At 43.2% G+C, this 25,869-nt stretch overlaps 1 protein-coding gene across 3 annotated transcripts in view; it reads right to left on the bottom strand.

Moving 5' to 3' along the window:
* The window catches only part of ELP2 (elongator acetyltransferase complex subunit 2), a 53,362-nt gene that overhangs the window by 14,402 nt on the left and 13,091 nt on the right, over positions 1-25,869 (bottom strand). For all 3 annotated transcript variants that reach the window (XR_014513360.1, XR_014513361.1, XM_083449358.1), the window contains exons 7-19: positions 25,172-25,238; positions 23,732-23,875; positions 21,798-21,893; positions 20,720-20,820; positions 18,947-19,078; positions 17,425-17,574; positions 16,603-16,791; positions 16,086-16,155; positions 13,940-14,038; positions 13,752-13,809; positions 5,292-5,364; positions 4,045-4,237; positions 2,387-2,508 (exon numbers count right to left, since the gene is read on the bottom strand). Coding sequence is in view for 1 of the 3 variants with exons in the window: in XM_083449358.1 (XP_083305484.1) it covers positions 2,387-2,508; positions 4,045-4,237; positions 5,292-5,364; positions 13,752-13,809; positions 13,940-14,038; positions 16,086-16,155; positions 16,603-16,791; positions 17,425-17,574; positions 18,947-19,078; positions 20,720-20,820; positions 21,798-21,893; positions 23,732-23,875; positions 25,172-25,238 (1,494 nt within the window). In the remaining 2 variants the exon portion in view is untranslated. The remainder of the gene's footprint in view (positions 1-2,386; positions 2,509-4,044; positions 4,238-5,291; positions 5,365-13,751; positions 13,810-13,939; positions 14,039-16,085; positions 16,156-16,602; positions 16,792-17,424; positions 17,575-18,946; positions 19,079-20,719; positions 20,821-21,797; positions 21,894-23,731; positions 23,876-25,171; positions 25,239-25,869) is intronic.

The raw sequence follows: 25,869 nt of genomic DNA on the forward strand, positions 1-25,869 counted from the left end.
ATGCTGCGAGAAACTAACTGTTCTCCATGCATGAAAAATGTTTGGGGATGAATTTAGTACGTGAAAGTCCTCTTTTTCTTCCCACCTCTTCTCTTGTTTGGGGTCCAGGTTTGTTGCGAGCCCTCCAAAGAATACAAACCTATATATGCTATTGAAAAACTGTTAGCCACCCTGATTTCAAGGGATACAGAAGGATATAAACCCATACAAATAATAAAACTAACCATAAAGGCAAACCTATGTGTCTCTCTGTGTCTGTGTGTGACACACAGAACACTACTCTGCAGGAGAAGTGATTTCACTCTTCTTCCTGCTAGGCCTAAGCCCTTCCTTGGTATTCTCCAATGACCTCAGAGATTGGCTACTGCAGTTTCAGAAGTGTTCAAAGGAGGAGCTTGTGCTGGTCAAATGTAAAACTGATCACTGTCTTAAAGCTGCAGCAGTCCAGTAAGCAATAATGATATGTTGACTTTTTTTGCCATACTGAAAAGTGAAGCGTGTGGGAGCTTCTGGGGGAATCTGAAGTTAGGAGAAAGAAGGCGGCACTCCCAACTTTGCTCACAGCAATTCTGAAATGTTTACAGGGGTGATTAAAAATAATAATAATCCAAGGCAAGTGTTGATGTACTTTATGGAAATTAGTTTTACAGCAGAGGCTTAGGCTCTGGGAAAGCCACTGCTGGTTAGCAAACAGTGTACAAAACACATAGTAAGTTCTACTGCTGTACAAAAAACATGGATTAACTGATAAGGATTATCTGGAAAACCTTCTTTCCTGGGCTGCTCGCCACCAGCAAAGAAAGGATATTGCAAAAAAAAAGAAAAAAGAACCTGTATGGGGGCTTAAGAAAGGATAACAACGAAGGCGATGGAAGGTTTTTCCCCCCATGTGAAGGTGGGAATTTACAAAATAGCTTATTATAGCCAGTGGTACATAAATAAGGCAAGATCTAAAGCTCTTGTTCACTTTGTTAGCAGCAAGGCAAAAGCCACTCTAAGCCGGGACTGCAAACAGAACCTGACAATACGTGAAGAGGCATAAGAAACAGAGTCGTTACCATAAAAAAAATACTTTTTGCACTTAAAAAATTTGATTATAGACAACCACCACTCACTTTTCATTCCCAACTACCATGAAATCAGAGTATCTGTAACTACAGTTGCTCACATTTATCTTCTGTTATCCTCGCATCTTTCGTCCCTGATCTTCCTCTGTTCTCTCTCCACTGACAAACTAAGCTCCTTATAACAAGGAACAGTGATTTTCTGTCACTTATACTGTGAAAGCTTTATATATACTGCTGGCACTGTACTAAATTATCACAGATCACCATATGCACAGATATGAAACTAAAATGATTACCAAGTTCTTAGGATCTGTTCAAGATTCTATGCATGGCTACACTTCTGTAGGAGCATAGAAAACCCACAATATGTGCTATGGAGCACAGAATTCAGCTTCCAGAGAATTTCATCTCTTTTTCTCTCCCCCCCCCCCATTTTATTCCCACAACAACCCTGTGACATGGGTTAGGTCAAGAGAGAATGACTGGCACAAGGTGAACAAGTGAGATTCAGTACAGATTTCTTCCTAGGCTCAGTCCAACACTCTAACCACTACCGCGCCTGTTCTCATAATAAATTATTTGAAATAAGGTAATTTAGGCTAATTTTTCAATTTGCAGAATCCACAGATGTGCTAATTGCTTAGCACATAATTTGGACTGCCTAGGTGTACAACATTTTATTGATTGGTTGATTGAATGACATACACACTGCCAGAATCGAGGCTTCATCTTTTTCAAAAGAAATGCCTTAAGCAGGTTCTTGCCCCATCATAGTACGCAGAATATGGCTATAAGAGACTTCCTACTGCATGAAACTATTACCTTTCTAAGCTAATATGCAAGATCTCACTTCAGTCCTATACTCACTAACAATGAGCATGTTAGAATTAACAGCAGCTGGGTAAATAATATTTTGTGCAAAATTCCTCTTCTGCTTTCTAATACACTCAACATCTTCCATCTGCATTGAATTAGGTCTTTCAGTAAAAGATTATGCCTATATATAAAAAATAGGTAGTCAAGTTCAGTGCCAAACAAATTTACTGAGGGATGGATTTTTAAAGGCATATTAATTTTAATGACACATTCTGCATAAACATACAAGATCATGCTCCTTTGGTTCTTGCCCCAAACAGGAGTGAAGTATTGGTTTTCTTTAAACATTTTTGTACTTTTAAAATGATTATACAGATGGAACACTGCCTTGGACACCCTTTTTAAGGAAGAGGGTGGGGTATAAATGCTTTTAATAAATAAATATTGATTTGTGAGAATTAACTCTGTGAAGCTGGGTAAGGAGCAACTGATTACGTACTTACCTTTTTGTCTCTGCTTCCAGTAATGAAATACTTGCTATCAGGGGTCCAGTCGCAGGACCAAATGATGCGAGTGTGCACAGCCGTGCTTTGATTTGTGTAAGCAAAAAGGCTGAAAGCTGGGTCTGGAATGACAAATATGAAACAGAAGAACGTTGTGATTTATTCCTGCAGGTAGACATTGCCCCAGAAAATGGTGGGGTAAAAGTTTAAAAGGAGGGAACAGTAATCTAGAGTACAGATGGCCAACTGATGGCTCACAAACTGCATCCAGACACCCCCCCCCCATTCCTACTTCCTGGTGTTCTGAACACTCAAGGCAGCCCTCTGCATAACTGCAGAAGCTTCTGGGGCAACTCAGATCATCTACTAAGATTGCTCAGTCAAGCAGACGAGACCTTCCCGAGCCAAGCTGCTTGGGCAACTACAGTGGCATCACTGCTAGCGAGTTTGGGGGTGGGGGGTGTCTACCGACATCGACCAGCTGAAAAACTGATCCACTGCATTAAAATAGCCTTCTTTAGGGAAGATTTGACTTCACCAAACACACACAATCTACAAACCAGTTAAAGAACTGGCAATCGTTTCCAAATCCCACAAGACTGTCAGGAACAGCAATACAGTGGTGCCTCGCAAGACGAAAAGAATCCGTTCCGGGAGTCTTTTCGTCTTGCGGTTTTTTCATCTTGCGAAGCAAGCCCATTGACGGATTAGCGCTATTAGCGCTATTGGCACTTTAAGGGCTAAAAACGGCTTTTTAAGGCTTGGGGGATTAGCGGTTTTGCTGCTAAAATGCTTTTAGCAGCTTAGCGATTCAGAATAAGGGGTTTTGGAGCAAAAAACAAACTCAAAATTTTTCGTCAATTTTCGTCTTGCGAAGCAAGCCCATAGGGAAATTCGTCTTGCGAAGCGCCTCTGCAGACGGAAAACCTTTTCGTCTTGCGGGTTTTCCGTCTTGCGAGGCATTCGTCTTGCGGGGCACCACTGTACTCATATTTAGATGGTTCAATAGAACAGAATACATAACATCCACTTCTTCCAGCACATTTACAAGCTTTCTTTAACATCCAGTGTTAACTCTCCTGGAATGCCATCCCTTTACATATAGGATACAAAGATACCATTCAGTAGTTAAATGTTACTGGACCATGTATTTACAGGAGAAATGTCGGACAACATTTTATCAAGAGAGTTGCTACTAAAAAAAGAAGACAGGTTGCTATAGCTTTTACAACTGCTCAGCTTCCTGAGCACTGCTCAGTCCATAATGGTCAGGAGCAGGGAAACTATTTTGCCATTTCATCAGAGTAGGGCATAAACAGACAGACTGTACGTTTGCCCAAAAGTTCCTTTTCCACAAGAAACACCCAAGGCCAACAGGAAGAAGCAAACAAGACAGCTTCCACCACCCTCATTTGGTTAATGGATTGCCATGAATCAGCAGCCTGAAAGTTTCTGCTGCCCAAACGTTTTCTCCCCTGGAAACTGTAAGATGAAGGCCAGATTTGTAAATATGAAGAATAAGTTTGCAAAAGGAGATGAAGTTTCAGAAGAAACCAAAATAGAGTCGCAAAATGGATATCTGTGTGTTCATTCGTAACACACCTTAAAAAGCAGCAACGTTAGTTTTCAACCAGTGAACCAACTGTTAGCTAGCTTACCTGGTTGCATTGAACTGATGTCATTACACTTCCAAAGTGACCACTGCCTGTCTCTTGAAACTGCTAACAAGAATTTATCGTTGGGGGAGAAGGAAATCTGTGTCACTGTCAGGTTGTGGAAAGGTAAGCTCTGTATCTGCTTCCACGTTGTGGTGCTCCACAAAATAATGGCTGCATGTTCTTTTTTAGAAGCCTGCGAAACGGGGGGGGGGGGGAGTGGTGGAGGAGAGAGAATAAATACTGAGAATGAACAAAAACAGCTTTGAAAAACAACAACCATAAGGGCAGATAAACAATTTACAGAGACATTTGCTGGGTAAGATTGTGTTTAAGATGCTTGATGTCATTACTGCAGTGGTTTTATTGTTGCTCCAGTTGGTATTATTTATCCACTCTTCTTTTGTATTACCGTTTAAATTGCTTTAATGTTTTTAAATGGACTTATCATGTCGCACCCTGGGACTGCCTGCCGATGAAGGGGGGGCCAAAAAGATTCCTAAATAAAGCCAGCATGATGTAGTAGCAAAAAGCGCTGGGGGAAATAGTGAGTCTGAACCCATCTTTTTTGGATGAATAAATATTTACTTTGCAAACTGTCCTTCAGCAGGAATCTTTCTCTCTTTTTGCTTGTATTATGGAAATGCCAGAAACACTTATTTGGTTGATTAGGGCAATGCCTCATAACAAAGCAGGTGTTTCAGAAAAGCTTCCCTTAAGGACTCTTCCTCTCAAAAAATGACCACCACCACAAGTGGCTGACTCCGCTACTATTACAATGCAAGAACTGATTGTATTTCTTACAGTCCTTGGCTTCCAGAAGCTCATGTTCTGCATATGTCGGCCCAGGACACCATTCTACAATAAAATGGCCAGGTTTGCCCCGTCCTTCGAAAAACTTATTTTGATTTTGCTGATTAATCAACATGCCCCATGTACAACAAACAGCCTATATGAGGAATCATCCACTCATTTGCATCTGTGGAGTCTCTCCGCACATTAATTTTAATAATATGCATCTAATGTATTTAAGATACATGTCTTCATTTTTTAAAAAAAGAGGAACAGTTCCACGCAATAAGGTCACTCTCCCAAAGCAGTTTTCCTGTCAGCACCAGTTGCTGCCACAGGTTTGTGAGACTCTCTAGCTGGTGGGCCTCTGGTCTGATCCAGCGGGATTCTTTCACGTTACTCAGGCCACCCAGATCACGGTGATCGAAATTTCAGAGCCGCTTTTACCTTTTTCTTACCTTACATGCCGAGGCAATCACAGTTTTCGCATTATTGCAGGCAACACAAAAAACTTCATAGCCGTGTCCATACCTAAAATGACAAAGACCCCAAAGTAGTAAAAAGGCAAAGATAGCAAAAAATGTCAGGTGGGCCACAGTTCATTGTAGTGTACGCACACCCCACTGGCCTGTGAGCGCTCCAGTTGGAGAACAGCCTTTACCAAAGGTCTCATGGGCTTTGAAGACACTCAAACTCAGGACGCAAGGGAGAAATGTGCTAAGAGGGAGGCATGCTTGGCAAATCCACACCATGATCAACTCCCGCCCAGAAGCCAATGTCCCCACTGTGGAAGGACGTGTGGATCCAGAATTGGCCTCCAGAGTCACTTACGGACTCATTGTTAAAACCGTGTTTATGGAAGACAATCTTACTCGGCTACGAGTGATCGCCAAAGAAAAGAAGACGACACACACCCCAGTTCCTATTCATTTCCGTAGAACTTGGCTATTACTGGTATGGAGGTATCAAAGCTCTGCTGTCTTGCACCCAAACCAAAAATTGAGCTAGATAAGATTCAATGCAATCTCAAAGCAAAGGCCCTCCTAAAGGTGTGGGTTTTTGATTCAGAGTGTCCCAAAACATATTCTGGGCACACACACACCTTGCAGCCTCTCCGTTCTTCCTCTCTCCTTCCTGTGCGGTTGCACAGCCAAGTTGTGCCTTCATCATCCAGCTGGAAGGAAAAGCCCTTGCGAGAGGGTCGTCTTCCTTTTCTACATGTAAGGATGTCCGGATGATTAGGAAGAAAGGGTGGAGTGCTTTGCATGCCGACAACCGTGAGTTCAATCGGCAGCAACATCTCCTGTGACAGACTCCCTTCCTGACACCCTGGAGAGCTGCTGCCAGGCAGTGTAGACAATACTGAATTCGATGGACCAATAATAATAATAATTTATTATTTATACCCCGCCCATCTGGCGGGGTCCCCCCAGCCACTCTGGGCGGCTTCCAACAAAACACCAAAATACAATAACCTATTCAACATTAAAAGCTTCCCTAAACAGGGCTGCCTTTAGATGTCTTCTAAAAGTTTGGTAGTTATTTTTCTCTTTGACATCTGGTGGCAGGGCGTTCCACAGGGTGGGTGCCACTACCGAGAAGGCCCTCTGCCTGGTTCCCTGTAACTTGGATTCTCACAGCGAGGGAACCGCCAGAAGGCCCTCGGCGCTGGACCTCAGTGTCTGGGCAGAACAATGGAGGTGGAGAAGCTCCTTCAGGTATACTGGACCGAGGCCGTTTAGGGCTTTAAAGGTCAGCACCAACACTGACCAACAACCTGACTTGGCAGAAAGCAGGTTCCTGGAGCTCCTATGCAGGAGATGCTGCTGCCAATTGATCTCTTATTTGGCCTTGGAAGGAGCACAAATGTGATGTTCAACTAAGAAGCCATATGGGTCAAAAATGGTGGGCTGGGGAAGACGGAGGGGCAAGGGGCAGGTAGGAACCAAGCGGAGAACTGGCAGACTTGACTTAGCATCATAGAACAGTAGAGGGCCTTCTCTGTAGTGGCGCCTGCCCTGTGGAACGCAGATGTCATGGCAATAAGCAACTATTTCATTTTTAAAAGACACCTGAAGGCAGACCTGTTTAGGGAAGTTTTTAATGTTTAATGCTGCTTTGTGTTTTTAATATTTGGTTGGAAGCCGCCCAGAGTGGCTGGGGAAATCCAGCCAGATGGGCAGGGTATAAATAAATAATTATTATTATTCCCTAATCATTTCTTATAAATCGGCTATTAGTGGCAGGTCACTTGAAGAGGCCTCAGCAACCACATGGGGTCTATGAAGACCCCACAGCAGAATGGTCTGCAATGCCTTGAGTTATCACCTTTATTCACCCTGCAGGAAGACCAGCCCAATAAATGTGAGGTAAAAAAGCAAACACATTTTGCATGAAGCTAGACACTGCAAGTTTTAGTATGTTGCCTGATTATTCCTGTAATTATTTTAAAGTTCAACCGTACTATTATTGAACTATAAAATGTAATCTTTGCGATGGAACACTTCAGTAGACTCCTATGCACAATTATCTCCTTAAATATTTATCAAAGTTAAAAATTTATCCTGAAATCTACAGCCGAGGTGACAGTATTTTGCACAGAAATGCAATTGCCAAATGGTCTATTTTTAGCAAGCTGGTTCCTGTTTTTCTTGCTGCTATGGCAACATTAAACCTACATTTTCTATTATTTCACATTGCTTCTTTCAAGATTAATACTGCACAAATACAATTGGGAACCGACAATATTTTCTTTATCTCCTGTCAAAATACATTGCTTTCTACAAAAAAAAAAAAAAAAGATGCTGTAGAACTCAGTCTTGGAAAAAGTGTTCCCTAGCAGGTTTGAGGAACTTCATCTTATTAATAGGAAATGCCACAGCCTAAATCATACTCTTTATTGGGCCAGTGATCATTTTTGCATGCCTTTGCATATTTGAACCTAGACTGGGTTCTGATATAACGCAAAGCCATGCATTGTTTAGCTAAATCAAAACTTGTTTTAATGTCTGTACCCAACCTGTGGTTTGTTTAGGGCCAATAAACCACAGTTTGAAGCTGGTTTGTAAAACGTAACATTTGGAAACAGCTACTTGCTGTTTCATAGGACCTCACAAGCCACAGTTTGGGCCACTGATCCACCTCAAAGATCTGCTATACCATGGCGATAGTTCTGAACTTATAAAAAGAGCAGATGGGAAACAAAAGTAGGCAAGCAGATCTTGGATCACAGTTTGTTGTTGTACTATGGTATGAATTCTTAATCATGGTTAGCACAGACTAGCATTTTAACTTCACATCAGATGTGGAGAACCAGTTCCAGCTTGGTAGGCCCGATCCTTTCATTTCCCCATGCCATGGGCCAACTTTGACAGGTGGGAGGGACCGCTACATGACATCCACCCAACTTCATAAAAGGGCCACAATACCTCAAGGACCGCTTCTTTCCATATGAACCTACCCAGACCCTGAGATCATCTTCTGAGGCCCTCCTTCGTGTGGCCCTCCTTGAGAGGTTCGGAGAGTGGCAACACAAGAACGGGGCCTTCTCTGCAGTGGCTCCCTATCTGTGGAATACTCTCCCCAGGGACGTTCACTTGGTGCCTTCAATATACACCTTTAGGTGCCAGGCAAAAATGTTCCTTTTTAACCAGGCCTTTGGTTGATCCAATTTACATCCTATGCCCTTTTAAAAAAATTGATGGGGGGGTTGGGTTGTTTTTATTTTTATTAGGTATTTTGTGGTTTTATATATTGATTTTATTCTGTGAACCGCCCTGAGACCCTTGGGTATAGGGTGGTAAGGTAAAGGTAAAGGTACCCCTGCCCGTACGGGCCAGTCTTGCCAGACTCTAGGGTTGTGCGCTCATCTCACTCTAGAGGCCGGGAGCCAGCGCTGTCCGGAGACACTTCCAGGTCACGTGGCCAGCGTGACAAGCTGCATCTGGCGAGCCAGCGCAGCACACAGAATGCCGTTTACCTTCCCGCTGGTAAGCGGTCCCTATTTATCTACTTGCACCCGGGGGTGCTTTCGAACTGCTAGGTTGGCAGGCGCTGGGACCGAGCGACGGGAGCGCACCCCGCCACGGGGATTCGAACCGCCGACCATGTGATCAGCAAGTCCTAGGTGCTGAGGCTTTAACCCACAGCGCCACCCACATCCCTATAGGGTGGTATATAAATTCAATAATAACAAAAACAGCAACAGGTGATTCCCAAAGGGGCTTGCTGTAACCTCCAATCAGCTAATCGGAAGTTACAGTGACCTTGAAGGCACTTCCAGCACCTATCAGTTAATGAGTGGTTCCAGGGAGTCCCCTCTGAAGTTCATTTGTCGGGAACATTTGGATACAAGCCATTTCCTGCAAACAGAGCATTTTCTTTTCTTACAGGGAACTCCACTTGCCAAAACAACAACAAGAATAATTGGGAGCTCACTTAATAGCTACAGCCGTACCTGAGCTACACCTGCCATCCCATATGCGGTCAGGTATGAAAGTTTGCAGGGAACAGCCTCATGGGCCAGATGTTCCCTACCATTTTTTTGTTACATATTTTTTCTAAATTAATGTAACTTATTTAAATTATATATAAATTATGTTACATCACCTTGCCAACAAAGGTCCATATAGTGAAAGCCATGGTTTTCCCAGTAGTGATGTATGGAAGTGAGAGCTGGATCATAAAGAAGGCTGATCGCCGAAGAATTGATGCTTTTGAATTAAGGTGCTGGAGGAGACTCTTGAGAGTCCCATGGACTGCAAGAAGATCAAACGCATCCATTCTTAAGGAAATCAGCCCTGAGTGCTCACTGGAAGGACAGATCCTGAAGCTGAGGCTCTAGTACTTTGGCCACCTCATGAGAAGAGAAGACTCCCTGGAAAAGACCCTGATGTTGGGAAAGATTAAGGGCACAAGGAGAAGGGGACGACAGAGGACGAGATGGTTGGACAGTGTTCTCAAAGCTACCAGCATGAGTTTGACTAAACTGCAGGAGGCAGTGGAAGACAGAAGTGCCTGGCGTGCTCTGGTCCAGGGGGTCACGAAGAGTCGGACACGACTAAACAACAACAACAAATTATGTTATTTGTGTGATGGAGAGGAGAAGCGCACACACACACACGTCCCTCCACAAACACAAGTCAAGTTTGATGATGAGGTATATAAGAATTGTCCAAGGCAAAGCAGCAAGTCCAGAAACAAGCCAGAATTTGAAAATTTGGGTCTAAAGTTCAATGCATTATTCTGTAGATCAGGCTGCCTCCACACTCATAATTATTATAATAACATTTTTCTATTTACATATCAGAAAAATGGATCGTGAGACATTTTTCTGAAGAGGTTTCATATCTCTAATCAGATGCAAAGTTACATGAATCAAACATTAGATGAAATAAGACTCCAGATATTTCTTATATTGTATTTAATTGATTTTATGGTTGTTTTTAAGTGTAACTCACACTGGGATCACTGCTCTTAAATGGGGCAGACTTATAAACGGACTAGATACACACACACACGGATGGTATCTGCATCTGGATCCAGCAAAACATCTGTTTGGTGTGCTCTTTGCTAAAGTACAGCCTTGGTTAGAGAAATAATTCTCTTTCCTTTAAGAAAAACCTATGATGAGCAAGCAACTTCACTGGGGATCCACCAAGCTTATTCAATGTACGCTGCTGTTCCTCTTGCCATTCTCTCAATAATGAGCTTGCAGCCGAATGTAACAATTGTCCTCTCAGAGCACCTTTAGCCAGCTAGCAAAGAGTCTCTCTCCTGAGTTTATGAGAGTTCACTTCGAAAACCTACTAAGATTACTACAGATTTAAAAGAACTTCCCTTAAAAAAAATAAATCCTGCTGCTCCCTTTCCTCCAAATACAATGACAGCACTTATGTGCCTTTAAAAGTTATTTATTTACTAAGTGTTTTCGGTTACTTGGTTATTGGTTACCTATTATACTGACCTTCAACAAAGGAATTTGAAGGCAAGGGTGAGGTGCAGTAACAACCACCCTAGTTAGGCTTAGAGAGAGAAAGGAAATTGGTTCTTACTGTGAATTTCTATTTACTGATTGTGTTGCGAGGACAGTCTCTAGATAGGATGACGTCCTCAGGATCTTGAGCAGAGCAACACATCCCATCTACACATCACAACCAAAAATAAATCTATCTCTCATTACAAACAGAAAAGAAGTAGTGAACACTGAGTTCATAAAATAGAGGAACTGTCAAAATGTAGTTCCCCATGCCTATCTGCCCACCCCAGGGAGAAACAAGAGTGAATGAGGGCCCTCCAAATCCGAGCCAACAGTCCCAGACAATGGTGGGGAGTTAAACAGGGTGGACAAGAGAGTGGATGACACAAGAGGAATTGTTTTTATTTCTCTTTTCTCTTTTTAACTGTAGAGCAGTTAAAAGCGCCACACTGGAAGCCTTTTCCCTTAAGCAACAAAAGACTCGACCTAACCCATCATGGGTTGGCGCTGTGGTCTAAACCACAGAGCCTAGGACTTGCCGATCAGAAGGTCAGCAGTTTGAATCCCCGCGATGGGGTGAGCTCCCGTTGCTCGGTCCCTGCTCCTGCCAACCTAGCAGTTCGAAAGCACGTCAAAGTGCAAGTAGATAAATAGGTACTGCTCCAGTGGGAAGGTAAGCGGCGTTTCCGTGCGCTGCTCTGGTTTCGCCAGATGCTGGCCACATGACCCGGAAAAACTGTCTGCGGACAAACGTCGGCTCCCTCGGCCAGTAAAGTGAGATGAGCGCTGCAACCCCAGAGTCGTCTGCGACTGGACTTAACAGTCAGGGGTCCCTTTACCTTTAACCCGTCATAAGGCAGGGAAGATTTGGAGGGTGGGATGAATTCTCCTCCCCAGAAGAGCTTTCAAGACCCTGCGCTTCATGTCCAGAGGGAGAATGCCATCCTGTCTAGAGAATATCCTCCAACATAACCAGGTTTTTGGCTTGGCCTGACATCTTCCACTGAAGGCCATATGGTTGACTGAATGACTGACACCTCGTCACACCGCTCTAAGAAGCAGACTGAGCTACTGCCTTCCCTCCACCCAAAACATGCAACAAGCTTCTTCCCCCTGCCCCTGCCCTTAACACTGAGCCAGAGGGAGAGTTTTATGAAACTCTAAAACCCATCCATGTAAAGCTGGTCATACTGCAGATTTCAAATTGCTTTGTTTTTGCTGTTTGCTTGTGGCTATAAAAACTGCATCTGGCAGCTGGCAATACATGGCCTACGGGCTGCATTCTGCTTGGTGGGCCACAAGTTGTGCAGGCTTGTGGACAGGGCTCTGGCAAATGGTCTTGGCAAACCATGCAAGGATTTCCCCCCGGCCCTGAGGATATTTCCAGGCTTCCCTGCTCAGATTCAGCAGAAAGCCAAATTGCTTGGAATCATGGTGCCTCTGCCACCTCCAGCCTGCCAAGAATGAGAGACTGTGAAAATCTGGCACACTTTGCAAAGAGAGCTGCCACAATTTAAAGCGCCTTTAAGGCAACTGCAGCGAGCAAAGAAAAACAGAGGGGAAAACAGGCTCCCTGGGAATTGTTCCAGGACAGCAGATCTCGCTGAATCTAAAGGCAAAAATCTATCTCCTGACCTCTGCTCAATTGCACACATATTTGATGCAACTCAGCAACTCCTTCACTGAACACAGAGCTGCCTCTGGGTTAGCCTCTAGCTCCTAAAAGCACTTGCTTCAGGAGAGCAGCCACTCATTCGTCTATTGTTTGTTTCTCAGTTTCAGGAGGGAACTATACTCCGGATCAATAAAGCAACTGCTCCATGTTTACCAAGTGATATAGTATAGCAGCTAAAAATGCCATTAGTAAGCCAGAAGGTCACAGGTTCAAATCTTATCTCAGCCACTAACTCTTATTAGTTAGGAACCTACACCCTTCGGAAAGCCACTCTCTCTCAGTCTCCATTCCCATTGCCCAGATTATATTAATAACAGAGGCATAAAAATAAAAAAAATCACTACTACTACTACTAGGGACGTGGGTGGCGCTGTGGGTTAAACCACAGAGCCAATCAGAAGGTCGGCGATTCGAATCCCCACGACAGGGTGAGCTCCCATTGCTCGGTCCCTGCTCCTGCCAACCTACCAGTTCGAAAGCACGTCAAAGTGCAAGTAGATAAATAGGTACCGCTTCGGCGGGAAGGTAAACGGCGTTTCCGTGCACTGCTCTGGTTCGCCAGAAGCGGCTTAGCCATGCTGGCCACATGACCCGGAAGCTGTACGCCGGCTCCCTCGGCCAGTAAAGCGAGATGAGCGCCGCAACCCCAGAGTCGGCCACGACTGGACCTAATGGTCAGGGGTACCTTTACCTTACCTTTACTACTACTACTAAATGACAACAACAGCTGCTTATGGGGTTTTGAAAAGGTTGCAAAGAGTTCAACAAAAACTTGCCAAAGCCTGGTCCAGTAGGTCTTCCAGAAGCATCATCCGGCCTTTTTTTAATTCAAATTGACTGTCAAGCAGCTAATTGATAGGGTAGAGTAATTCGCATACTGTAACTTGCCCCAAGCCTTTTGGATGGGATAGGACATAAAATCAAATACATACATGACATATACATTAGATGCTAAACGTTCTTACTAAGTATCTTCAAACCTGGCTAGAGACCCAGGTTCAATCCCCACCCATTCAAGGCTGTTGTGGGAATAAAATGAAAGATGATTTTGCATGCTATTCTGAGCTACCTCAATAAAGAATAGGATGCAAATGTGGTTTTTAATAAATGCCATTCATTCATTTGACCCACATTTAGCCCAAAACAACTCCAAGTTTAATGAGGAAATGAGGACAACTTGTGGGAAGTTGACTTTAAACAAATGAGTTAAAACCTTTCCCCATATTTTTCCCGTTTATTTCTCATCTGATAAACAAAGCAACTTACAGCTTTTGTGTTTCAGGCCATAGCGTGTTCTGCAAGAGATGATCTTCCGTGGGAGGTTCTGGAAGATATTAATTGATTTAGAACCAAGAGGTTTTTTTCCCTCATGCTGCCCGCCCCCTTCCCTTTCATCTGCTCCCTTAATTTACGTAACAAAATTCCCAAACACAGAATTTTAACATGTTGCATACCTGTAAGACTACATGGCTGAAAGTAATTTTCATGATACTGTCTGGAAGCGTTACTGAGTTTTTCTTCTTCTTCAGTTGTCTGGGCTGCAGCATCTTCAGCTGTAAAAGAGGCATATTTTAGAGTCCAAAAGTAACATGCCAATCAAGGAATGGTTAACAAAATATTGAACAGAAAAGAACAATTCTGTTTCCAGCTTAAATTATCTAAAAGAATATTTGGTCCATAATCCAATTATGTTTGGATAGAAAGGTTAGCAAATTTTACAATGCAAGGTAAACTATTTGGGCCTCATGACACAACTCCTGGCTGGACCTAGAGAAAGCTGAAAGAAGCTGGTATGACGTTCTCCTGAGATCACCCCATAACTCATCTTCTTGGTCAGCTTTCTACAGACTTTTCTGCCTTACACTTTTCCCAGTTGCAACTCAGCATTTGACAAAGTAGGCCATCACCTACAGAATTTAGTCTCCAGATTCCATCGAATTTTTGTTTTTGCTTTTATTAGATACCCCTGCCAATTTGAGGTCCCTCAACCGACTTCTGTAGGAAATGAAGTTTGCAATTTCATAACAATTGCACTAAATTTATTAATCAAGAAGATTTGTTCAAAAAAAGGGAAAGCTTAAAATATACACTCTATCGAATAATTTTACCCAGCCATCTAATATGGGTGGAGCCATGAAGCGTGGCATTCAAAAACTTTAACCAGTGGCATCCGATTAATTTTTCAGGAAAACGTATGTTACCAGATCTGAACAACATGGGAACATACAGCACCCAAGACTTCCAGGTACATCTCCTGCCATCTTGACACCAACAGCAGGGTGGGCTATGCACTGAAATAATAGGACAGTAATTTAACTGCAGAAAATGAATTCTTGAAAGGACTTAGGGACAACAGCTCATGAATTCTGGTATGACACAGCAGACTATGCATAGGCTTATCACAGTACAGTGGTACCTCAGGTTGCATACGCTTCAGGTTACAGACTCCGCTAACCCAGAAATAGTACCTCAGGTTAAGAACTTTGCTTCAGGATGAAAACAGAAATCGTGCTCCAGTGGCACAGCAGCAGCAGGAGGCCCCATTGGCTAAAGTGGTGCTTCAGGTTAAGAACAGTTTCAGGTTAAGAACGGACCTCCGGAACGAATTAAGTACTTAACCTGAGGTACCACTGTACTGGGTAACTGACAAATGTCCTAACAGAAAGTGATATACTGGGATAAGGACTGCAATCTAAAAACCCTATCTAGCATGCGGGGGGAGGGGTGTACAAGATGAAGCAGAGGGCTCCCTCTGCCCAGCCCAAAACAACACCGCCAGTCTTTGCCACAAAATTACAGCAGTGTCACACCTCTGGCACACCTCCCTGTTCCTCTTACCAAACATACAACCAGGAGGACTTCTGCCAAAGGTAGCCCATTGAAAGCCCCCCAAACAGGGCATTCCAGGAGCAGGCAGAGGGGAGCCTAACCAGCCTAGGATCCAGAGCCAGCCCAACTACAGTCACTTGACTCCAGGCTAACATAGAGTGGTGCAGTGTTCTGTCTACTCACCCCATACACCCCCCAGCTTCTACCCCCGCTGGCATGAGTGGTGGGCTTGCAGAAGCAGCAGTGGCTACGCCACTCTGTCTTGGACCACTGCTGCCTGGACGAAGGTTAGGACTGCTCTTCCAGTGTCGTTTTTGTTGACAAAATAGCTTCATTCATAATATCTCTTTAGAGACATGAGCCAGCCAATTCCTGGTTTTTTGAAGCTACCTTACACCCTATCCGAATATTTGTCCATCTAGCTCAATATTACCTTGTCCTCTGAGTGGCAGCAACTAGTCTCCAATGTCTTAAAACTCTTTCCCACCAGCTACTATCTGATCCCAGAAAGGAAATGTTTCCAAATTCCTCCAAACGGCTAGGCTAGACTTAGCAACTTCCCAGAATTCAAACCAAGGCTAAATAAGGACCAGCCACCTAGTGCCTCCCCTCTCATCAATCTAAACAACATAAATCTTATTAAAAACAACACACACAAACATTTTATTAGTCACAGATGAGTATATATGTATATATGTGTGTATATATACACACACACAGGTGTAGCTAGAGAATGATTTGCAAATCACACAGACAACACACAACTCTTACCTTGAAAGACAGCCTTATTGGACAGCCCCAAGGCTGGCACAGTAGCTCCTTCTGGAAGATCAATCATTTGCTAAAGAGATCAAGGAAAAAGTTATGTAGAAGTTAGCTGCGTATTTGCTTTCCTTGGGTGGGTGGGGGGAGTTACTCATATAAGCTTTGAAATTTCTTGATGGTCCTTCTTTAGTGTACTTTCAGCCTGACCTTTCATGACGTAAAAACTCAAGCTTCGTAATACATAATGCCCAATATATTCCAAAATACCAATCCGAAACTGTTAAAACTACATGCTTCAACTTTATAGGTAAGGTGAAAGTACCAACACAATTTTGGCTCCCCTGCGAGCCAACTACAGTAGTTCCAGGCCTCGTGTCTTTTAGTCTGTATTTCTCAAAGGCTCAAAGGAGGAACTGTAGTTCGGCTGTAAACAATTCACATAGTGAAGATCTCCGGTTAATGGATTTCAGGTAAGAGAGCTCGGAAGCTCACACACTTTAAAAGAAAGTAAATACACACTTACTCCACCATTTAGTTCCTCCAGAGATATACCAGAAATGCTGCTGAAGTTTTCCATAAAATTCCTGGGTGCAGTAAATACTCGAAGCACCTTCTCATCTGCTCCAGACACAAACTGGAATCGGCCAGTCATCGCTAAACACTGCATGTCATATCCATGGACCTGGGGTCTCGCTATTTCATGCCACGATGCCTAGTAAAGGGACCACTGACATGTAAGTATGTGCCGGTATTGTCAGCTATAGGAAAGAAGTACTGAAGAATTGAGAACATTTAGCCTCAGTCCATTCTAAGTAGTCAATTTTGCTGAAAATGGACATTCAGCCCATTCCGCAGAAACAGCATCCTTGCCCTCGACTTAATCCTCACTGGAAATGCTAGGGATCTCTTTGCACTTATGAGCAATGGAGAAAAGATTGCTGTATCAAGGTTGCAGGAAAGCATCTCTGCCAAAAGTTGAACAGGTATCCCCAAGTTAAGTCTTAACTCCCTCCACTTACTGGTTCTAAATTTCTCTTTAATATATTTTATTCCTCTAAAGGAAACAGAACAGAGCAAGGGGATGCTGCATAAACAATGACAAAATTAGCAGCAAGTCTGCAAAAAGCAAGATATAATTTTTGAATTGCTCCTTTTAGCGCAAGAACTGGACATTTTTAGACATCCGCAGTATTGTAATATCATAGTAGCAAACTACAGATCAGTGTACAGCGCAAATGGTTTTTGAGAAATTAGAGACGAGCCATTGTTCAAGTTTCACATTTTGTGACCTACTGACTTACAGATGATTTCGCAAGCTTGTAGAAAAGATAAAATAAATAAATACCTCTGCTTCGTTCTCCCTTTTCCAGGGAGCAAAGATTCTTGTAGTTTGGTCAGAACCAACAGAGATGATGAATTCTCCTTCTGGATCCCACATCACATCTTGCGCGGCATCGAAATGCCCTGAAATAACCACTTCCGGAGTCCATTCTCTCTATTAAATCAAGACCACTGATATTATATAACGTGTGAACGAGCTATCTGTTAAATATAGAGACCTCACTATAAATGAAGCACGCAGCTAAAAAGAAAAGCATTAGCACTTGGGGGGAGGGAGGTGTCAGCAGATCTGCTAACAGCAGCTGATAGTCCAATGAAGGACGAGAGTAAAGTATGACAAGGTTGGGAACCACATTTCCTTGGAGGCCAATAATGGACAGAGCCAAATGTCTAACTAACTAATCCAGAAGAAAAACTGCCCTGCCTCAATTTTCACAATGACCATCTCAAATTTGAATTCCCAATGTTAGGTCTACTCAAAAGCAAACCCCACTAGGTTACATGGGGTGACTCTAAAATGAGTATACAAAGGATTGTTATATTTACAATAGACCAATATAGCTACTGTTCTGAGAAAGCAAGAAAAGGGCATTCCTTTTGAACTTTAGCATGCTATTCACAAACACATAGCAGAAGTCTGAGCTGTAAAAACAGTGGTGGGGAGTGGGGAATAACAACACACACACACACACACACACACACACACGCACACACATCTCATCAATTTATTTTTATCCAATAAAATATTGCCCCTTCCAATTGTTCTGATGCTACATAGGGGGGGGGAAAGGGGGGGTCTTTTAAAAGCCAGGAAAAATAAGGAGGAAACAAACAGGAACCAAGGAACTTTGATGGGATTCAAGCCACATAAAATGAGGTCATGGTCATATGCATACCTTGCTGGTTACAATGAAGGGCATCTTTTGCCATGTTTTTATACATTTAAAAATGCTACGTACAGTGAAGGCAACATGATCCTCTCTTTCAATGGCATTTTATCCACCCCCCTCATACCTACTAAGAGCTAGCCTGGAAATGGCATGTGCATTTCGCAAGCAGAAGGTCTCAGGTTCAGTCCTGTCATCTACAGTTAAAAGGCTGGGAAAGGTTTGTCCTGTCTCACAGATCTTGGAAAGATACTGCTGTGGGGTAGACCAGAGTGGGCCAGATGGACTGACCCAGCACAAAACAATATATCATATATAACACACACACACACACACACATATATAATATTGATACATGATGTTTATATATATATGTGTGTGTGTGTGTGTGTGTGTGTGATGTTTACTACCCACTGAGCCCAAAAGGCACACCCCAGTGATCCCATCAAATTTAATCTTGTTTGCTACTAATTGTGGTAGGAAAAAAAAAAAATTAAGAAGATCAATGCTTTAGATTAATTGAGGTGTTCAGAATAGATATCCAATCTAGTGTATCTTTTGAGCACAAAGCCACGGCTTACTATACAACAAGAGTCCGTGAACATTTTCCTCTCTAGCAACATAAATAAATTCTCTTGCCTTGTTTGCTGAAGTCTGTTTCCAAAGATGCAGCGCCCCGTGGAAAGCATGAGCAAGAATCATTGAGCCATCTGGGCTGAAGTGACAGTCAAAAAACCCCAGAGTATTTCCACCCACTTCTCCTACTCGGACCTTTTTTGAAAAATTGAACACAAAATACATGAGTCAGCCGCCAGTCAATCTGCTCATTGATGGCTAAAGACTTAATCCTAAACAAAATAACAAAACTTCATCTACAGTTTAGAATTACACGCAAAAGAGAAGTTAAAAGAACGCAGTTACAGCAGCATTAATTGCTATTGATCTCAAAAAATTAAGAAACCATTAGTTCAGGGTCTAGGCACACACCTGTTATATGTACAAACAACACAGAAAAATAGATTCAAGCCCTGCCACCCATATTTATCACCAATATATCTTAATTTTAAAAATTGTTTGATACGTTTATTTCCTGAGTTCACAGGCAGTCTGCAATAAAAACAAAACATTCCAAGGTGAAATGATGATTATTGGCTTAGCTGGCTTAAATTCTTTTTTTAGACAAATTCATAATAATAATAATAATAATAATAATAATTTTTTATTTATACCCCGCCCTCCCCAGCCAAGGCCGGGCTCAGAGCGGCTTACAAGCAATAATAAAAACAAGATGAATGATTACAACTTAAAACAAAAGTAAAGTACAACATTAAAATAATGGAACATTAAAATATTAAAATGTAGCCTCATCGGAGGAGGAGAAGGAAAAGAAAAAAGAAAGAGAGGGAGGGAATCAAATTGGCTCCAAGCCAAAGGCCAGGCGGAACAACTCTGTCTTACAGGCCCTGCGGAAAGAAATCAGATCCTGCAGGGCCCTGGTCTCATGAGGCAGAGCGTTCCACCAGGCCGGAGCCAGAGTTGAAAAGGCCCTGGCTCTGGTTGAAGCCAATCTAACTTCCTTAGGGCCTGGGACTACTAGGGTGTTGTTATTTATGGACCTTGAGGCTCTCCGTGGGGCATACCAGGAGAGGCGGTCCCGTAGGTACGAGGGTCCTAGGCCACGAAGGGCTTTAAAGGTCAAAAGCAGCACCTTAAATCTGACCCTGTACTCTACCGGGAGCCAGTGCAGCTTGAAAAGCACTGGGTGAATATGCTCCCATGGCAGAGACCCCATGAGGAGCCTCGCTGCAGCATTCTGTACCCGCTGGAGTTTCTGGGACAGCTTCAAGGGCAGCCCTGCGTAGAGCGAATTACAGTAGTCAAGCCTGGAGATGACCATCGCATGGATCACTGTGGCCAGGTCGGGGCGGGATAATAATCAGTATTTATTATCCGTAACAGCTAAATTGTACTGGTGCAGGGTACTTGAAGCTGGGAACATCTGGTTGTGCCATCAGAGATGCCAAAGGTTTATTAAAAAGAAAAACACCAAGTTTCCAGCAAAAGGCAAGTACTTAAGTTTCAGTTCAAATCCATGTGTAGGCAGACAGGCTGGACGGGTTTCAAATGTGTGTGGCCTCTTTGCTGCATGCACAGTCTCCTCCTTGCCCCCATATGCACACAGAAGTCTTTGCTGCTTTTAAAAATCATGTTTTTGTGGTTCTAAATACAGCAGAATGTTGCTTGTTTACTCTTCCACTGAAGGAACAGCCTGCTACAATTACAATACTTTCCACTTGAATTCTTTTTAGGCTTGGATATGACCTCATACTCCCTTTACTTAATTTCTAAAGCCGCAGGGGGGTGGGGGTGGGCAGGGAAAGCAAGAGAGGAAAACGTATAAAACATGCCTACCTGTTCCAACCACACCCCAGATTCATCATCTGGAGCCCAGAGGATCACAGTTTTGTCCATTGAAGCAGACAACAACCTCATTGGCTGTTCCATCCTGCCATCTACAGTGCAAGGAGAAAATTTACCTTTGTGGAAGATGCTAGCATGCTTTTTTGCAGCTCACATATTGCATTCGGGATAGCAAAGGTTAAGATAATTCTACAAAGGCATGCTGCAGAACAAACTGTGTTGGGCTGAAGAGAAGAGAAACATGTAGTTGCAATTTACAGTATTCCAAGAAGGGTGCACAGACAAAAGTCTTGTACATTGGATACTAGGTGCCGTAGTAATTGTCTACTGCCCCTGCTTTAAAAGGGAATGTTTGCAGATGGTTCTGGCTCCATACATTACAAACTGCACAAATTCAGTTCCAATCACAAGAGAAAACATTACACCCAGAAGTGCCAAGTGTAGTCACTATTTGGAAATGGAGCACTTTGTGAATCATTGGTCGTTAACTGGCGACTCGTGACACATTAAGTGGTAAATCATAGGATGAGATGAACCTTAAGGCAGGCTGCACTGGCAAAGCAATGGCGGTTTTCCAAAAGAATCAGCATTTGTGATTCTAAATGTCACTGAATGTTGCTATTTTCAATAGAAGAAAAGGGAAAGAGAGAAAGACAAATCTGGATGCATATTTTAAAAGGCAAAGAAAAAAGGAGCCCCCTTGTCAGTGTTAGTGCCTCCTTGGTCTGAAAAGGCTGGTGGTCACTGTGATTATTGCAATGATTCAGCAACTGGCAATGTTAGGGCTGGAGCAACCCTAAGGACAGACAATGCAGAATAACCAAAATCCAAACCCACACAGAATCAGGACTATAGGAAAAAGTTAATGAGCTACAGGTAGAATCAATATCATTTCCTGCAATTCCCAGCCTCTACTCCACATCACCAGCTGCCACACTGGAATGGGGAAATGCACAACACACAGGTAAGGTATGGGAGAAGTCATTATGGGTGTTCCATTACCCACAGCAATCCAATGTTCTTCGCCATGTCTAGCTGTCCCCCAATTTGCGGCTCACATACTTCTTACCTTTGGGAAAGGAAGGCTGCCAATGAACAGCATATACCCAGTTTTCATGTCCAGCTAACACAGAGTCCAGCGTAACAGCAAAAGATGCATCTGAACCTACCACAGAGGAAAAAAGATAATAAAAATCTTCAAAGCTTATATCTATAAAAGAACCAAGGAAATACCCCCACATTTCCGTTCCTGTCATTGATGTGAGTCTTGCATACAGCAGGGGAGGTTCTTCTCAAACCTTACCTTATTTGTCTCTTTTAGCTGCTTTGCAATGGTTGGGGCTGTTTCAAACAGAATGTTACTTTGTGTGCATTTTGTGTGTGTGTGTGTTTAGAAGTATAGCAAACAAACTACAGTTTTGCATAGAAAAGCAAGGACAGTATGGAGTTATGCTATAGGAACGCGGGTGGCACTGTGGATTAAACCACAGAGCCTAGGGCTTGCCGATCAGAAGGTCGACGGTTCGAATCCCCGCAACAGGGTGAGCTCCCATTGCTTAGTCCCTGCTCCTGCCAACCTAGCAATTCGAAAGCACGTCAAAGTGCAAGTAGATAAATAGGTACCTCCAGCGGGAAGGTAAACGGCGTTTCCATGAGCTGCTCTGGTTTGCCAGAAGCGGCTTAGTCATGCTGGCCATATGACCCGGAAGCTGTACGCCGGCTCCCTCGGCCAATAAAGCGAGATGAGCGCCGCAACCCCTGAGTCATCTGCAACTGGACCTAATGGTCAGGGGTCCCTTTACCTTTATGGAGTTATGCTAGCAAATTGTCAAGAAGCACCCAGCCATAGTGTGGATAGGTGGCACAACAAATAGATGCCACAACAAAATGTGAAAGCCTAAGTACGACCTCACATGTCTGAAGTTTGTTTGGGAAAGGCAGATAGGGTGGTACAGCATCACATCTGCAAATCATGGGTTCTGAATGCAGGTACGCCTCTCAAACATACAGAAAATGTAGCCTCTTATTGATAATGGAGATATGTGCAAACAAACTTGTTTCCATTAACAAATATGTCTCACTAGACTGAGCTGATTCAATATATTTCTCTGTGCAATTTCTGTACTCTACTGCTGACCTGGCTATGCAGTAGGAAAGGTTAAATCCCTGCCCAGGAATAGGAACGGATGGTGTAACAGGAGTGGGCTGAAGTTTATGAGGTTAGCTGAAACAAAGCACGCAGAAACGCCACATCTCTCTTGGCCCTTTTGCTAGTATAGTCATACAGCATGAGTTCAGTGAATTATTCTCAGGAAAGGAGAATCTGAAACTCAAGAATGGCAAACCAGGGCTTATGTCCACATGTGGTGGAGGTGTAAATATGTAAAAGAAATTTGGCAAAGGGTGTTTAAGGAGACAACAGAAATCGCTGGGTTAAAGCTGACCAAAAGTCCAGAGGTGGCATTATTATCAATTTACGAGGGGGTGGAAAGTTTGCAGGCTATGAAGGACTTGCTCACAGATTTATTGACAGCTGCATGAGTTATTATTACTAGGAAGTGGATGTATACAGAGTTTATTTGAAAGAACATTGCAAAAATATAAATCTGTTGGCAGGTCTGGATTGACTTTCTGCATGTAATAGAATAATCTTATAAAACCAATGAAATTGAAACAACCTAGAGGAGACAAAGTTTAGTGCGCAGATAAAGAATGTAATCTGGGAACCACAATGGGGGACCGGAGGTCATGCTGAACGGAAAGGGGTCAAACTATCACAAGAGGTGTTGAAATTTTGGGAGACTGGATATTGACAATGGAATGGTCTTGTGGGTGGGGTGCACATTTTTATTCTTATTTATTATTATTTGGTCAAAATAAAACATATAATAATAAAAAAAAAGATTGGCAAACTTCAGGTTCAACACTTTCATGTAACCCTACTGACAACAATTGCATACTGCCTCAGAAAAAGCAACAGCTATTCGTAAAGTAGAGACTCACCATTGTCATTTTTCACGGTGAAAATATTCTCCTTCAGCCTTATGGTTTCCTCATCTTGGGCTTCCACAAGCAATGAAGTTGCATGCATCTTCCAAATCCTTATCAGACAATCCTGGGAACAGCTTGCCAAGAAGAGATCTCCGTCTTTTGCAAAATTAAATAAATGAAAAGCAGGAAGATTTTAAAGATGGGAAGGTCATTGCCCAGGGAAATCAGTATTGCCATGAGCAGGTTGCTAACGAATACCAAAATAAATACTTTGCTGTAGCGCATGTCAGCACCATTTAGTGTGGAGAGGGATGAACATGACACTGTCATATTAGCTACAATACTGAAGAAATGCCTCACATAATCTAAGGAAAGCTCTGCAGGTTGGAATACGTACCTGAATCTAGGATGGAATAGTTTGGCAAAATCATCTGTTTGTGGAAAGATAGTGCTACGTGGTTTCTCGGGGCGGGGGGCAGGATTCAGTATCTTCTAAGATTCTCTATTTCTAACATGTGCTACACAGAGCAAAGCTGTAAGTTATGGGCAAGGTTACATATATGCTGAGATTCCACGGAGGAGCAGAAAAACCAGAGAGTGTAGAAGTGGGCATAGAATCCAGTTTCCCTAGAACAGAGGTCAGCAAACTTTTCCACTGGCGGGCCGGATCGCCCGAGCGTGGGAGCATGCATACAAGCCCGGCTTTCCCCGCTGGCTTTCAGCGCCATGGCGGGGGGGGGGGGGGGAGGCGTCTGTGGCTTCCTATTGGCTGCAGGAAATTCCTGCAGCCAATAGGAAGACGCAGCTGCGTCCTGGAAGTCAGTCCCCATGTGGAGAAACCAGCGCAGCAGCCGGTTTAGCTCCTCATGGGGACTGACTGAGCAGGCGGTTTAACAACCCCCTTAGGCCATATCTGGCCCACGGGCCATAAGTTTGCTGACCCCTGCCCTAGAACCTCAATTACCATTTTTAAGATGCAGGTGTTAAGGCCTTGATACTTCTAGGCTAAGCACCTGCACTGGAAGACACAATTGTCCCTCTTTGTTTCAACAAAGGCTGAACTCTAGGAAGCAGGCTACTCCAGACTGAACGGACAATTCCGTTACTACATTATCCAAAATGGAATACTTGCCTATTACATTATATAGTCAAATCCTCTGAAATTATCTTTCCTTATTAGCAATGTTGCCTTCAAAATGTGGAGAAGAAAATTAATGCCAGCGGAATTATAAAAATAAACATCTAAGTATAGTGTTAAAAATTACAGCACTCTCATTATCAAGTTCTGCCGTCCTACTTGTTTCTGCATGCTGTCCCGCTGGGTCTCAAATACTATGCTTGCATATATGAAAGGGGGATTAAAACCATCTCAGATGCTTGGCTTTTCCTAGTAATCTTGCTCTATATGGCACATTAGATTATTAAAAATGCCTTGCTGCATGCCCTACCTACCGCAAACTGCCCATTCAATCCCTCTTATCCAGTCTTCATGGCCGTGGAGCAGCAAAGTCTTCTGAAACTGAAACAAACCAGTATCCTTATGTAGCACAAATATCTGTATTTTGATGCTCTGCATTACAGCCTGAGGGTTCTTCTGGATTCAGCTTTGTTGCTATGAGCTCAAACAGCACAGGGTGCCTTTTGGCAGCCTCAGCTGGTTCACCGGTGAGGTCAGAGTCAGCCATGCCCTGGTAACCTCTCTCGAATGGATTACTGTAATGCATTATACATCGGGCTTAATTTGAAGATTATTCAGAAGCTTCAGCTGGTACAGAATGTAGCGGCCCAGATTCTGACAGGCAGAGCTTATTTGAGATAGCTCCAATGGCAGCCTCTCCAATCCAAATTTGATTCAAAGTGATCTGGAGACCTGAAGGAGTACCTTCTCAGATAGTTAGCTAAGGGTTTTCTCTCTGTTCCCTCTTCATTTAAGATGAAGCAGGAGACAAACACAATGAGGACCATTTTGAGCTTGTAGGATGCCTTTCCCCAGCAAGGTTGTGTTCTTTCAGGTGCCAGGCAAAGCTGCAGGCTTTTAAAGCTTGCTGTCTTATACTCATTTACCTGGAAGTAAACTTTACTGAGAAGGACGCGGGTGGGGCTGTGGTCTAAACCACTGAGCCTAGGACTTGCTGATCAGAAGGTCGGCG

The sequence above is a fragment of the Podarcis tiliguerta genome, assembly GCF_965153285.1.
Source record: "Podarcis tiliguerta genome assembly, chromosome: 7".
Classification (NCBI taxonomy): domain Eukaryota; kingdom Metazoa; phylum Chordata; class Lepidosauria; order Squamata; family Lacertidae; genus Podarcis; species Podarcis tiliguerta.